The sequence below is a fragment of the Odontesthes bonariensis genome, chromosome 10, assembly GCF_027942865.1.
Source record: "Odontesthes bonariensis isolate fOdoBon6 chromosome 10, fOdoBon6.hap1, whole genome shotgun sequence".
NCBI lineage: Eukaryota > Metazoa > Chordata > Actinopteri > Atheriniformes > Atherinopsidae > Odontesthes > Odontesthes bonariensis.
In genome coordinates, this window is record NC_134515.1 from 9,477,127 (window position 1) to 9,492,184 (window position 15,058).

The 15,058-nt window shown below is 41.8% G+C and overlaps 3 protein-coding genes across 4 annotated transcripts; 2 read left to right on the top strand and 1 right to left on the bottom strand.

The window, feature by feature from the left end:
- Positions 1-124: 124 nt before the first annotated feature.
- haus7 (HAUS augmin-like complex, subunit 7) lies at positions 125-4,778 on the bottom strand. Of its 2 annotated transcripts, none has more exons than XM_075475572.1 (9): positions 4,698-4,778; positions 4,179-4,294; positions 4,015-4,085; positions 3,789-3,850; positions 3,503-3,693; positions 2,778-2,886; positions 1,473-1,685; positions 576-687; positions 125-482 (listed from the first exon to the last, which is right to left on the bottom strand). In XM_075475572.1, exons 1-9 carry the CDS (start codon positions 4,752-4,754, stop codon positions 421-423), a joined length of 993 nt encoding a protein of 330 aa, XP_075331687.1. In that variant the 5' UTR covers positions 4,755-4,778; the 3' UTR covers positions 125-420. The 2 variants fall into 2 exon arrangements, with proteins under 2 accessions (XP_075331687.1, XP_075331688.1); XM_075475573.1 differs by having other exon boundaries at positions 4,179-4,269; positions 4,698-4,772.
- Positions 4,779-5,870: 1,092 nt separating this feature from the next.
- las1l (LAS1 like ribosome biogenesis factor) lies at positions 5,871-8,650 on the top strand. The gene has a single exon (XM_075476159.1). It carries the CDS (start codon positions 6,068-6,070, stop codon positions 7,787-7,789), a length of 1,722 nt encoding a protein of 573 aa, XP_075332274.1. The 5' UTR covers positions 5,871-6,067; the 3' UTR covers positions 7,790-8,650.
- Positions 8,651-9,432: 782 nt separating this feature from the next.
- Positions 9,433-12,622, top strand: crebzf (CREB/ATF bZIP transcription factor). The gene is made up of 3 exons (XM_075476160.1): positions 9,433-9,606; positions 10,703-11,785; positions 12,219-12,622. The coding sequence occupies exon 2, from the start codon at positions 10,762-10,764 to the stop codon at positions 11,536-11,538; it is 777 nt and encodes a 258-aa protein (XP_075332275.1). The 5' UTR covers positions 9,433-9,606; positions 10,703-10,761; the 3' UTR covers positions 11,539-11,785; positions 12,219-12,622.
- The last annotated feature ends 2,436 nt before the right edge of the window (positions 12,623-15,058 follow it).

A 15,058-nucleotide genomic window follows, 5' to 3' on the forward strand; every position in this document is an offset into this window, starting at 1 on the left:
CTCATTTCATACAGAAAATCCTTTAATAAGTAAAGCCTGAAACTCTCCACAATTACTTCCTTTAAGTGATCACCAAATAAATGCAAGTGACATCTGACAGCATCAAACCTTCTGGGTTCATAACTGAAGTGTGAAATATTTATTTAGTGAGAAAATGTACAAAATAAACTTTCATTGTGAGTGAAGCAGAAGTTCTTAAACTTTTACAACAACTATTTTGTTAGTATTATAATGTGACTTATAATATAACTGACTTAGACAAAAAGATGTTCCTCTGTTGTAACATGTGGGCAGTGGCAACGGGCACAACATCCTCAGTTTTCAGTCCGGTTGAACACCTCCACAGTTCAGGCTCTTCTCATATATTTACTGTATGATTCTGAGGTTCTGTGGCTGGTTCCCGTGAACTGTGCTGTGCAGTCAGGAGTGCCGTTGGGAAAGAAGGTCTTCAGTTTGTCTTGCGATTTCCTCCAGCAGATCCGCTGAGGGATGGGACAAGAAAGAGGTATAAAACATTTTACATGTGCTGTTCACTGCATGTAGGAGTCTGCATATTTAGGACAACACCGACGTACGTAAAGTGCGCTTCTCTCCGTGGCTCCAGTAGCGAGGCTGCGTTTGTAGCTGCTTTACGTCCACGTTCATGGAAGAAGAAGCTTCCGATACTTCCTTCAGCATTTCCAACTCCTGGCAAGATCAGAAACGAGACCCACAAGTCTGGTTTACATTGATCTTTTTTTAATTTACCCATTACTACAACCTCAATTCCTCTCAGCCCCTTGTACTTTAGATGGAAACACAGGGGAGCTTAAGACGTGTGACACTGCTGCATCACTTGCCCATTATTGTTTCATTACCTGCTGTTGTATTATATGATTTCCTCCAGTTTAGCATTAATGATGTGGAGAACCTTTGCTCAGGACCACTTTAAAAGATCACAACAAAAGGCTGGAAGTAAAACTTAAAGTACTTTCTAGTTGCTTTTAACTCATGTCCCCTTTATTAATCACAGCTGCTGAGCTAACTTCTGAAAAAGATATACCTCTACAATCATTGAAAGATGGATTTCTAGGTCAGAGGCAAGAGCATGAATGAGAGGAGGAAGCAGAAAGAAGACAAGAGGTCAGACACATTGGGGTTAAGCTGTGTCTTTATCAGCAGAGATGCACTGAGCTGATTATTTATGCTTTAAGCTCTTTTACTCCTGTATCACATCCATTTGAGCTTACTGAAATGTGACTTGGGCAAATCTAAAAACATGTTAACATCTGAATAATGATAGAGTTCAGTTACTGAATGTACTCATGATTTTACAGCGACATCAGTAGACCTGATAATGTCCTGTTTGTTGCTCAGCAAACAGCTGCATGCGTGATGTGAGGCCAGATCAGGAGACACGAGGGGATGCATCACAGCTGCGGTATTCAGGTATTCCACCTCCCACAGGGTTGCATGTTGAATGGCTTGCTTACCGTGTTGCAGGCCAGCAGCAGCTGGTGTACTCTCTGGAAGACGTCAGCATCTGTGCTGAAACTGGGGGGGTCCCTGCTGCAGTACGCTCTCAGGTCCGTCTGGTAAACGTGGCAGAAGGTGGTCATCAGCTGCTGGAGGTCGCAGGCTGCCAAACGCAGAGAGCTTGGAGAGAAGACAGCCGGACTTTGTTCCTCACTGCTCAGGAAGTCGCACTGAGGAGAACAGACAAGTACAACTATAATTCAGACAGGTCATAGAGGTTTGTGCTTGTGCATTAAAGGGACAGTTCGCCTCTTTTGACATGAAGCTGTATGACATCCCACATTAGCAACATCATTTATTAAATTAAAGGGAGAGAAAATAGAGCCAAGCGACTGTGAGGTCTGACTTTTTGGAACTCGGCTCACAGGACGCAGCAGGGGGTAAGAAAATGTTCATAAATGATATTGCTAATATGGGATGTCATACAGCTTCATGTCAAAAGAGGCGTACTATCCCTTTAACATTAGTTTAGAAATCCTAGATAGCCACCCTGTTTCAGCTGGGTAACACTTAGGATTAGGCATCAGTCACATCAGAAACAATTCTGTAACAGTGGAACTATTTTTTGTTATGTTACTCTCTGTGTAATTCAAGTTGTTTACAACAAGTTCTGATTCAACACTGCTTTGCTCTGCGATTATTAAAAAAATGCTGTCGTGAAAGAACAAGAACGTAAAGGAAGGTGTTTGTATTTCAACAGCAAAAAAAAAAGACATTCCTTTTTAAACAATCTTTCCACTTTAAGTTTTTTTTTTTTTTTTTTAAAGGTGAATTTGAACGCACCAGTCTCAAAGGGACTGCAGCACAACAACAATGTAGATGTGATAGTTTATGAGGCATGCCTGAAGTGCATCATGAAGTTATTTGTTCCAACAGTTGATGGTTGGCAGTTATCAGAGCAATGTAGGCACACAATCCCTGTTTAAGCAAACCGAACACTACAAGTTTAGATGTTGAGGATAAAAGCTCTGAGAGCTCGGCAGGAAGGAAGCGTTTGCAGCAGGAGAAGAATGAGTACAACACAGAGCAGGTGTGTCTGTTTGGGAGTTTATCAGAGAAATGTGAGGCCGAGGTACGCTGCTCAAAAAAATAAATCAGTGTATGGGATTTAAGACATTACTCTGGCTGTGTTGGGCTTAAACAAGCTGCAAATGAGCTGTAGTCTCTTTTTATAGAACATATTGTCCCCCATCACCTCTCATGTACTCTCATGTATCAGGAGTTTGGTACCCAGTCCTAAACTTTTTGCAGCCACACCACACCTTTGACTGTAACTTCTCAAGCTCTGATTGAGTCAACTGTAGAAGGGCAGCAACGCTGGCAACCTCCTCTTTTGGCTTATGAGATGACTTGGTGCCTTTGCATAAAGCCCTGTGAGATAAGGAAAAAACTTTATCAGCGTCTGGAGAGGAAACAAACAGCTGTGAACAATGAATTACACTAAAAGTCTTTTTAGAGGTACAATACAAAACGTGTTGAGTTTATTAGTCTGTTAAAGTAATGGCATTCTGTCATTTAAACATGTTAAACATAGGTATTATTAAAGCTACTCTTGTCTTTACACAGACATACTGCACTCACAGCACTGACCAAGGGAGAAACAATGACGTTTCTCACTGAATCCAATCATTGTTTAGGGCATTTGGTGTAAAACGACTCTTTGTTGCTGTCACACCACCAGGTTTTTCTGGGATAAGGTCACTTTTTTTTTTACATTATCAACGTTCTGTGGAAGTAAATCATAATCTTGCTTGCATCCACCCAATTCACGCAACATGTGCCATTTTGAATATCACACGTAAACTAGATCAAACCTTGTGAGATTATTGTAGAAAAAAAATCAAATGTGCCCATTGAAACACAATTTTCAGTGCCAGAAGACATGTCTGAAAGCAGCTTTAAATCCACCCGACTCCTCTCAATCAGTCTCTTACTGGCACTAACACAGCATAATGCGTATAACATGATAACAAGATGGCAAACATACTTGATGTGCGCAGGCCAGGGGTCGAGTGAGGGTTTGAGCATTTGTCTGAGATGAGGCAAATTCTCAGCAGCAAAGAGCTCATTGAGAAGCAGCTCTCCATCGGTGCTGTGCTCAACAGATTTCTTGCAGCCTGGGACTAAAGTTAAAAGCTGCTCCAGGAATCGCAGCTGTCGCTGAGGACTCGCATTACCCTTGATGAAAAGTATGCATTTAAATAGATCACTTTAAGTCAGTTGTGACAACAGTTCACTGACAACCTCTAGAACAGTTTTATTCAACTCCTCACCCCAATCAGGTCCAGGTCATCTGCTTTGCAAAGCATCAGCTCCTGCCCAACTGCAGCTATTTCTGTTTATACAAAAAGACCACAGAAATTAAAGGGCTTACTTTAGACTGAAGCAAGAATTTTGTATGTATATATGTATATATATATATATATATATATATATATATATATATATATATATATATAAAAACTGTGAAGGCAAGTTACCCACAGAGAACAAGCTTACTTTTCGTCAAAACATTTGGGTCTTTTGATCTTATCAACAATGCATTGGAATTAGCAAAGTTCGGGTTGATTCTGTAAAGCAAGACATAAAAATAGGTCAGAGGCATTAGTTGGTGTCTGTATTGTAATAATTAGTTTGATGGATGCAGATTTGGGTGATTCTACCTGCTGCAGATCCATGCCAGTATGTCAGTGCGGAGCTCTGAAGGAGTGCACAGCAGCTGCAGCATGCTGTCGGTTTCCTTCAGGAACAGATCTTCCACCAATGGACAAGAAACAACCTTAAACCCAAAACGTAGGCTTTAACTTGTGTGGCCTTTCTATACTATGACTATTTTAGGGAAATTTAAGTATGTATCTTTTCCAATCAGAAAAACTAAGAGCAAAACACTGCTGCCTAGTTTTAAACGATAAATATAATATGCCTCCACGAAGCTAATAATTTGCAGCCAAGTCTGCAGACTTTAAATTTCATACGACAGTTTAATAAATTTAAATTAACCAAACAAAGATGTATGCTGAGATTCCACCATTTATCTGAACGTAGAGAAGATGCTAACTTAACCGAATGTGTCAGAAGTAAAACAAAACAAGACTTAGCAACAATATATGTTAAAAGTTAAAACCATCGTCATTTAAAATAACTTTCTAACAGTTTTTCTCTTTTTTTTTTTTTTTTTTTACCTGCAGTAAACCATAAACATGATGGGTGAGCTGTTGGTCTCTCAAAGCACCCGCCATTTTACCAAACAAATCGCTTCTTCTTCTTCTTCTGTTTGTGGCGCAGCTAGCTGTGTCGTTTTATTACAATAGCGCCCCCTTTTGGCCTGAAATTATTACTGCATTGAGCTATAAAATACACGTTTTCATCGAGGAAAAACACCCAATATTTCTAATTAATATAAATACATAAAAGTCTAATTCATTTCTCTTGATCAGCTTTCAGCATTTCGTTTATGTAAAATATTCCCACTGGATCATAATCCTAAACAGCATGTTCAACTGTTACATCAGCACAACACATTACATTTAGTGACTTAGTTAATCTGGAATATAATATATATAGTAACCGATACTTGATTAACAAGCATGCCTATTAAATTTTACATTTCTTTGAATCATATTCTGTATTTTTTGCTTGAAGGGACCCAGACTTTCTTGCAATATTTAAAGTGGTCTTGAGCAACAGTCCTCCAGGCTTTCAAAATCCAGCAAAGACCTGACACAGGAGCTGAGAGATGCATCTGGACCTTCAGCTGATCCATCTGCTGTTGGCCCAAGCCTCATCAGAAATGGGCTCCATGGAAGGGTGGCTGTCAAGAAGCCGTTCTTAAGGAAGGGAAACAGGGAGAAAAGGCTGAGCTGTGCCAAAGGACACAAGAAGTGGGCTGAAAATCAGTGGCAGCAGGTCTGATGGAGGGATGAATCCTCCCCAGAGCCCGGAGCTCAACATTACTGAAGCAGTGTGGGATCATGTTGGCAGAGAACGGAACAAAAGGCAGCCCACATCCAAAGAAGAGCTTTGGGGTGTCCTTCAAGAAGCCTGGAGAACTATTCCTGAAGACTCCTTAAAGAAAGGACAGAAAGCTCGTCTGAGAGGGTTCAGGCTGTGTTGGAGAATATTTGACTTTTAAGCTTGTTATAATAGTACAAACCCTGTCTTTACATTTATATGTTCGCACATTCTTCTGAACATTTTTGCACCGAGTTACGTTTTTTTTCTGGAAATATATAAAGAAATGGAGAATGGCTATGTGGAAGAATTTTTTACACTTATTTTTGACTATCTGCAGCTCCAGTCCAGGAGGAGGCGATCATCTTGTTCTGGGGTTGATGATACCCAACAAATCCGAAGAAGTAGCTGTGAATAAGTCATTTCCGGAATGGGATACGATCGGTAGCTTGAAAATTTAAAAACAAGTATTTTCTTGCTACAGTCCTGCATTATTAACCATTTTATTTCGACCCTTAAAAGCCTGTCTGTCAGAAGACGGACATTTCTCGACGTAAAAGAGTTTTTTTTCTGCAAAGTGTGCGATTCCTCCGCCATTAAAATGAAGAAAAGGAGCTCCGAGAAAAGACGCCATGTGGTGGCGTGGGTCAACAAAGCTGAGTGGAACCAAGTTCTGGAGTATCTTTATTCCAAGGATGTGGCTCTCCAGAGGTATGCACTGCACAGGATATCGGCCTGGAGAGGCCGGTACGCCAGCAGCACGCCCGTGGCAGTGGACTGCACCGCGGACCTGGTGCGGTGCCAGGTGCTGGACCGGTCCGGACAGCTGAGCGGAGATGATCTGGTTCTGCTTTACGGCGCGGCACTGGTGAGGTTCGTCAATCTGATCACCGAGAGGCAGCAGGGGAAAACAGCCCGGCCACTGAGGCGGCTGGCCGGGAACCTCAACATCCCAGAGTGGGTCGTGGACCTGCGGCATGATTTCACACACCGCAAGCTCCCCACCTTGAAGTGGTGTCGGAAGGGATGTAAGGTGGTTCTGGAGTGGCTCCAGCAGGAATACTGGTCCAGGCAGCTGGGAGGAGGTGCTGATGAGGATTGGGAGTCACAGTCCGATGGAGAAGATGCAGAGACGGAGCTGAAGCGCCAGGAGGATGAGCTCCTTGCAAGACAAAAAGAGATGGAAGCCTACAAGGCTGCTCGGGAACTTCTGATATCTTATGAAAAGGAGCAGTACCAGAATTTTGATGGGCTTCGTGAAGACAAAGAGAAGAGCTTGTGGCAAACCCCCTTTGCAGACATGAGCTGGCTACTGGGTGAGATTAAGCAGTTTGCTCTGGAGTCGAGCGATTTGCTGATCGACGTGTTATTGGAAGATGGATTTCTGGTTCCTACGGGTGACCAGCTGGAAACATTAGGCTGCGACCCCTCTGAGAACGCCAGTCCCACCGAACCCAGACTTCCTCAGATCTTCCTGCGCTTTTGGCTGCCCCTGCTGAAGATGCTCAACTCCCCTACGTTTATTCACCTCCTTCTGGAGAAGCTCTTCGGTGAGCTGAAGCTGCTCGCCAGGGAGCAGAGTCACCACAGGGTTTTCTACATCTCCGCTTGGATCTCAGAGGTCATCATCTGCAACAGCAACAAATTTGAGTACCGTTTCGAAACGAAGGTACAGAAGAAGGCCCGACTGAAGGACAGGATTTTTGTCAACCGCATCCAGCTGAGGTGGCAGCAGCTGCTCTCAGCGTGCCTGGATGCTCCCTGTATGAGCACGCCCCACGTGCTCCAGTTAATCCTGGACGACATGGAGCACCCGCTCCCTCTGGAGACGCGGCAGAAGCTGCTCCGGCTCAGCTCCATCTACACACAAAGCGCACACACGGAGGGCAGCAGCTCTCAGGAGCATAAACAACAGCCCATATACACTCTGGAGAGTTTGCACGAGAAGCAGCAGCAGTTGCGTAGGCACAGCCATCTGTGGCGTAACGACTCGAAGCAGAGCGAGTCCTCTCAGGAGTACAAGTGGGCAGATGTTCTGGCTGAAAAGGCAAAGATGCTCAGAGGTTCTCCCTGGCAGGTGTGCACTGATAAAGTCATGTGGAAGAACTTTCCTCTTGGAAAAGTCCCCGGACAGTCAGACGATCCCTCGTGCCTTATGGTCGAAAACTACTCAACAATGACTGTCCTTGACCAGCCGGTGGAGCTGGAGAGCAACGCAGCACGCAGCGTCCCGGGAGTCTCTGCACCCACAAGAACGGCCGAAGGCCTTCTCTGGAACCCAAGTGATGTGAACAGGCTGAAAACTGGACTAAAGCTCTTTTGAGTCGTGCTGTAATGTAGAGAGATGTCCTGGAAGCCTATAGACACCAGGTCTTTGTGATGTGATTTTTGTTGTTTTTATAAAAAAAAATATTAAAAAAAAAAGAAACAAAAGCACAATATGTACATTTCCTTCCCTGAATATTTTCGGGTCTTCGTCTGTCTCATTGTCCTGGCAAACACCCTAAGCTTTGGAAGATATTCTTTTTGCAATCAAGTCTCTAAAAGACGAGCATCAAACGCTCAAATTTTAATTGGTTCGCTCAAAAAGTCATGAACACAATTGTTTGAAAATAAAAGTAGTCAATCCACTGATTGACTAGTTTTTGCAGCTCTAGATCAACGCAAAACTAATTTTTCAGTTGTGGTAATTTAACATTCAGGTGGTCTGAGCCTCTGAAGTAGAAAGATTTGCTTCCACACTGACCATACTTTGAATACGCCTAAGGTGAAGTATTCAAATAACGTCACTTCTGACATTTTATTCGCCATCAGTTAGCTCTGAAAGTAATCATCTGATTGATATTGAAACTGTCTGAGTTACAGCAACTGATGAATAAACAGTTGCAACAGTCTTAATGTTTAATTATTGTGTAGCAAAGTAAACAGACATTTAAACCCGTTCTGTCTATTAGCTTCTTGTGCATCTGGATAGGCTGACTATGAGATAGAATGTAGAAATGGTTAAATCTGTATAGTGGTGCATTCAGAGTTCAGGCAGCATGTTGTTGTTTCTTCATACCACAGTTTCCGGGTCGCTTTCAGTTGGAAATACCAGCAAAAGGATATTGTTGTGAACGCTAGGCAGTTTGGTATGATACTTATTCTTTTGTGCACTTGTGTTGAATAAAGCTTTTTTCTCTACCTTTGGGATATATTCTTTTAAAGGGTAATTGGGGTTCATGATTTATTAAATAAAAAATCTGCATATCTCTTAAAACAGAAAGCAATGAATTGTAAAGGCCAGCAAAGTTAAATTTATTCTCATAAATATGCTCTTTAGAATGAGCAAGTAACATAAAGTTTACTGAGAGAGTAGATAATAAAAAGAATATAAGTAAAACAAAGGAGAGTTTATTGGCTTATTTCCACAGTTTGAAAGGTCAGTCATCCAAATCAAATTTATTTATATAGCACATTTCATGTACAAACAATTCAAAGTGCTTTACATAAAATAAAAGCATTGCAGCAAGGAGTGTAAGAAGCATTAAAATACATAAAAGAATATAAAGAGAACCAAATAAAATAATTTAAATGAATTTAAAAACAAGCAACAGTCTAGATAAGTTAAAAGTCATGTTAGTGCCATTTTTATTGATAATATGTAAACTCATTTAACTTGTGTTTTTCTCCAAAAAGACAAGAAAGGTACACATACGGGTCAATGTGGTATCTTACCTGAAACTTAAAATATGTGGACTGGACCCTATTCAAACATGCTTCATCGAGACAAAAAAACATTTTTTTTTTATACTGGTCACACAGATACAGTGGATATATTTAAAAGTATTTCTTAGTAGAAGGCTGTTATGATATCTAAAAGGTGATAAAGTGATTATTTAAGTAACCAGTCGACAGTGAGATTATTACCCTCCAGTACAGTAGGTGGCGACATTCTTTGTTAGTGCAGGTTTTAAGGTCCGGCAGGAAAACCGAGCGACACAGAAGACGTCTCCTCGCCATAGTTTTTACGTCTTTTAGTCGTCAGGTCGCTCTTTTGACTTTTTCTGCAGTGAGCGGTTGAGAAAATATCTCGTATCCAGTGCAGGTTCATTGACGGACTCAGCTATAATATATTGCATTTGTTGTTCAAACAAGACGGTAAGTTGCTGGTCGAAGAATTGGCTTCAAAAGACGCTGCGTCATTTTGAGCTAGTCCCTCATAACTCCAGCGAAGTTGGTAGCTGCAGCTAACGGGGTCCTTCTGACTGAATAAAATAGTTTTTAACAGTTTAAATTGGTTGGACTGTAACACAGTGAGTTGATTTCCCTTTAATGCACCGGTAAACCCATCAGATTGATTGTATCGAAATGGGGGATATTTTTGTTAGCATTAGCTTGGCACTAGAGGAGGTTGCTAGGTTAGCAAAGGCCTTTTAAGCCAACTGCCCAACAATGCTAAATATAAACTTTTATCTGTGTTTTTATTTTCAACGTTGCGGTAGAACACTTTTACAACTTAACACGGATATTTATGTGAAATTTGGTGACTCTTCGAGCGTTTTTATAAAGCTAATGCTAACGGACTTAGCTTTAGCAGCACGTTAGAGCGTCAGTAGTTGCGCGCCTGTAACGCGGAAACGCAGACGTAACAAGCCCAGGTGGCACGATGTTTAGTACTTAGTTACATAAAAGGGGATTTCCCAGTTAAATAATCACAACATTTAAACTATTGATAGTTGTAAATTCACAAGCCAGAACTTAGTGAGCATTAGCTGAGACTTTACCGTTCATTTCTGGTTCAGACCAGTTTTCCTGCGATCTGAACGTCAAAAACCTTTTTTGTTTAATCCACTCACATATTTTTATCCCTCCATAAATTGATGTGATCATGATATTTAGTCAAACATGTTGAAATCATGTCAGTCAAACCACACCAGACTGGTTGTCATTATAAAATACCATGTATCCTGACAGTGATTACAAAACAGTGGCGTGGCTTGATTTCGTTTTTGCAAGTACCTGGTAACAGGCTTTTCTAATCATAAACGACACGTTTCCAAGTATTTCAGTGAGCTGTTAAAGTCAGAACAGAATAAAACAATAAATATTAATATGAACATATATACTTTTTTATTTTACAGAAAGTCTTTATTTTAAATTATTTGCTGACTAGACTTGTCAGTTGTACATATCCTTAAACAGTAAATCTGTGCAGGTATATAACAATAACATGTTGTGTTTTCTATTTTTCCAGGTGAGGAATTATAAGATCTTTCCTGGACAGCTTCTTCGTGGTCCTCCTGTCACACCACAATGATCACCAGAAGAAGAGGCCGCTCGATGAACAGCAGAGAGGTGCAGCCGTTGGAGGTGGAAGTAGTAGATGTGGAAACTTCTGAAGATCTCCCAACGTCATCGGAGGGATTCTCAGCTGATGACACTAATTCTGCTGAACTTGAGCTAGATGACCTCTTTGAAGACTTGAAATGGACGCTAGAAAGTGATGCTTCATCCCCACTCTTTGATATGGACTTGGCCGATCTCGGTGTGTACCGTGTTAAAGAGCAAGACTCCGGTCTTGAAGTTTCAACAGCGTCCTCTCCGGAGAGAATGTCATCTGACTCGAGGATGATTAACAGACAAAACCAGTCGAGCCATGTCATCAACAAAAATGCCATCGCTGCCAGAATGAATCGACTCAAGAAGAAAGAATACGTCACCAACCTGGAGAAGAGAGTCGGCGTCCTGTCAACGGAAAACGTCGCGCTCAAACAGGAGAATTCTCAGCTGACAAAGAGGGTGGACGAGTTGGAAGATGAGACCAGGTATCTGAGAGCCGTGCTGGCCAATGAGAGCATGTTAGCCCAGCTCTTGTCCAGGCTGAGCGGTGTGAATGGGATGAAATTATCTTCCTCGCTTTTCCAGGGGCCCAACTCAAATGATCACGACTATGCGTTGCCCAGGAAGCGGGTGAAAGTGGAGGAGAAAGAGACAACTGGAGGCGTTTGCCTGCATGTAGACAAGAACCATGTCTCAGTGGAGTTCTGCACAAAGTGTGCAGAGAGTGCAAGCACGTCGCTCAAAATGTAGGGTCAAGTACTTCTCTGTTTTCTGATATTGAGACTGAGCTTCATATGGCTGTGTACTGAAACTCTTGAGGGTGGATGAACACTGAATTAGTTAAAATTACCTAAGAACTGCAGAATGTGCATGTTTTGTGATGCTGGAATGAGTACACGTTACTGCTAAACCTTGTTGACAGTTTCTTCTAGGTAATGGTTGCTCCACCATGCGGGATGAGTGGCTTTCTGAACACCTTTACCTCCTTGACTCCATGGTAAGGATCAGACAAGAAAAGGCTCTTTTTTGTTTTCACAGGCTTCAACGTTCAGCAGCAACTGTAGTACTTATATTTGTGTAGGCCTACACTTCCTGTTCCCATTTAGCGGATTCTGAGCACTTTGCTCGTTTAATTTGTTAGTGGCTTTATGTCATTGGAAATTATTTGATTATAATTAACATGTAAGAGTTAAAAGTGTTGTGAATGCTAAGATGATAAGATAAAGGTGAGGGTCCACAAAGAGATTTTTTTTTTTTTTTTTTTTTGAGAAATCAAATCAAATTGGTAACTAAAGTCATTCATAATGATGGCCCCCTAAAAAAAGAAGTATATTTTCTGTTTTTGTTACGAGTCGATCTCTTTGTGAACTTTCACTACTGTACAAAAGAATGCTTTCATTTAGCGCCCCCTATTTTTCTTTATGCTAAAGTGGATTCTGCTGATGGAAGGGGAAGAGGCTGGACAAGCTGCTGCCAACGTGGCCTGGTATTTTTTTAAAGGTAGTATCGGTAACAAATGGTATATGTGAATTTTTTTTTTTTTCCTTTAAACCATTACTCTTCAACATCTGTAGTTGTTGGTCCTATCAGCATGGCTCATGCAGCATTTTTGGGGGCTGACTGCAGCTGCTCCATTACTTGGAGCAATAATTGTATATATTAAACCATTGGACTGTACATTAAATACACTCAAGATGAACTGCTGTGACAGGAGTTGCCAGTTTTGATCATGTGTAATGACTTGTTTAATTTTGAATACACATTGTTTGAGGTAAATGGCCTTCTGGAAATGTTGGACGAATAAAATATATTTTCATTACATTTAAGTCACAAATATCTACTGAGTCTTGTTCTGTACTGTTGATATTAATGCATCTCTTTTTCTCTTTCTAAACAGCAAGCTCTCTGCCGATAAAGGTCTAACTTTTCCTGAACATTTGGGTCAAGTCTGGTAAAGGTTGTCAGAACAAATGACCAAGACCTCTTTTGATGGAAGTACAAAGCACACATTTTGAGGGGCCACTGAAATTTTATGACCTTGCCCATGTTTTAGCCCATTTACTTCAAATGGTGGATCTTTTATATTGGTTTCCGGGTAAAATCTCATTTCTGCCCCTGCATCAGAAGACCCCTCTGTAGTTGCGTGCATTTGCTTTGGCATCGATCAGCCGTCATCTAAACAACAAACGCTAATTTTCTGTGAGTTTGTTGCTCTCGGGGGCAGCAAGAGTGCGATAGCTTTGCTTTTCTTTAGTTAACATGTGTTCAACAAGCAAATCATCTCATAGGGAAGCTGCCCAGACCACCAGCCTGTGGATCAGAAGAGGCACAGTGGGTCAGTTTTTATCAGTCTGCATCATGGCTGGCATCTGGTGTTCTTATTCCAGCTGTGTGGGTGTGACTCCGGCAGTCCAGTCAGAAGTACATGTTGTACATGCTGTTCTTCCTTTAGTTTCTGTTGTTGATGCGTAAAACAGTGATTGTTCCCTGAGAAGAGGTCAGTTATTGGGCGTACCTGTGGTTCATCCATCATCCTCGGTACACGCCGGGTAACCATTCTGCTGCCAGTGGTGTGAAAGTAGTCCGTTGCTATTTTGGGCAGATTAACTCGAGTTTAAAAAAAGGCTTCTTTCTTCTTATTTTTTTCCTCCAACAAGTTTGTCGTTTCATTGGTGGTGCCCTGTGAAATCGGGTGTCAGGGTTTTATGCTGCATTGCTCAACATTGCGACACCCACAGTGAGTGGGGTGACATGGCACTGTAAAAAGATTAATGGCTAAATTACAATAAGATTGAGTTATTAAGTTCATGTAGAAACCTTAATCTGACAAGAAATTGGATCGGATTAAACGTGCTTGTAGACGGTGAAGCACGTGGTGAAGTTAGATTCAGTGATGGAGAATAATAAACATCCTCTCCACAGCATCCTGACAGGACAGAGGAGCAGCTGCAGTGAGAGGCTCATCTCTCTGCGCTGCAGGACTGAGAGGTTCAGAAGGTCCTTTGTTCCCACAGCCATAAGGCTTTATAACAGTGACTGCTGAGTTCTTCTCAAATTGATTGATTGATTTTTATTTATTTGTTTATTTATTTTGCCATTTAGTCATTTATTATTATTTAGTTAGTAGTAGTATTATTATTGTTGTTTTATTGTTGTTAATTCAATCATTGTAAATATTTAAAAAAAATGTTGAGCTACTTGACGAATTTGAATTTCCCCCATTGGGGGATAAATAAAGTATTTTTCTATTCTATTAAGGCTCTAGCATGGTTGCCGCGTCTGCTAGCGCGAGCAGTGTTGATGATGTCACGATTTTGTGCCGGCTACATATAGTGGCGCAAGTCGATGCGCCAGTAGTTGCAATTTTCTCCGTCACAGAGGTGGCGCTGCTACGTGAAGGTTACCCCTTGACAGCGACATATTTTCTATGTCGCTGTCAAGAGCAAGAATACTGTCATTAATGATACTGCTGCAGTATTTGGATAATTTTAATTTTTTAATTCAGTTAAAAGAGGTGATGGTCTGAAGCCCCCGGCATCACCACTTGGAGTCTCTGCCCTCTTCTTTGCCTTCACGTATCTGTCCCGTAGCTTCTTCCACACATTCTTACAGAACTCTCCCTCTTTCCCCAAAGTTCTGCCGATCTCTGTCCACGAGTTTTGGGAGTTTACGTTGGTCCCTGTGCTGTTTCACTGCAGTTTCGTACAGCTGCTGTATAAACGCACCTCCTGACTGAGCCTGGTCTCACATCGGTCCATCCGGTTCGTCTTTCTCGGCGCAGCCAAGTCACAAAAATCGACTGGTGCACGACAACGCGCTGCGCCGTCTTTTCAAGGCAAGCGCCATGCCTGAAACGTCATTTTGACATCACGGTCCGCCACCGCCGTGAGCGACGCGTCAACTGTAACTCTGGCTTTGGACTTTGCGTTCTGCACATGCTCGAGATTTTTTTCCCGGGGTCGTGACCCGGAAGTCTAAGGAGACGATATTCCTGTTGTTGGCGCCATCAGAAAGAAACAAACAACGCGATGGAGAATGCTCCGTTGTGCATCGCGTTTGTGCAACAAGCAGCTCATCACAGACCAAATGTAGAGGGACGTAGCTTCATCTTGCTCTTCATTCGCCATCTTTCTCGAATGCCTGAGTTTGTTGTTGTTGGTGGTGAAGAGGTCAACAGGAAGTGTCTCTATTAGCAATAGTTGAAATGGGTACAGCGCCACCTATCATACCCGGGTATGACACGCTTTGTGCTAATGATCCGATTTATTCA

Coding starts and splice junctions, on each gene's coding strand:
- las1l (XM_075476159.1), top strand. CDS start 6,068: ATGAAGAAAAGGAGCTCCGAGAAAAGACGCCATGTGGTGGCGTGGGTC.
- haus7 (XM_075475572.1), bottom strand. CDS start 4,754: ATGGCGGGTGCTTTGAGAGACCAACAGCTCACCCATCATGTTTATGGT. Junction 3,694..3,788: donor ATGACCTGGACCTGATTGGG/GTGAGGAGTTGA, acceptor CTTTTCATCAAG/GGTAATGCGAGTCCTCAGCG. Junction 483..575: donor CGGAGAGAAGCGCACTTTAC/GTACGTCGGTGT, acceptor CCCATCCCTCAG/CGGATCTGCTGGAGGAAATC.
- crebzf (XM_075476160.1), top strand. CDS start 10,762: ATGATCACCAGAAGAAGAGGCCGCTCGATGAACAGCAGAGAGGTGCAG.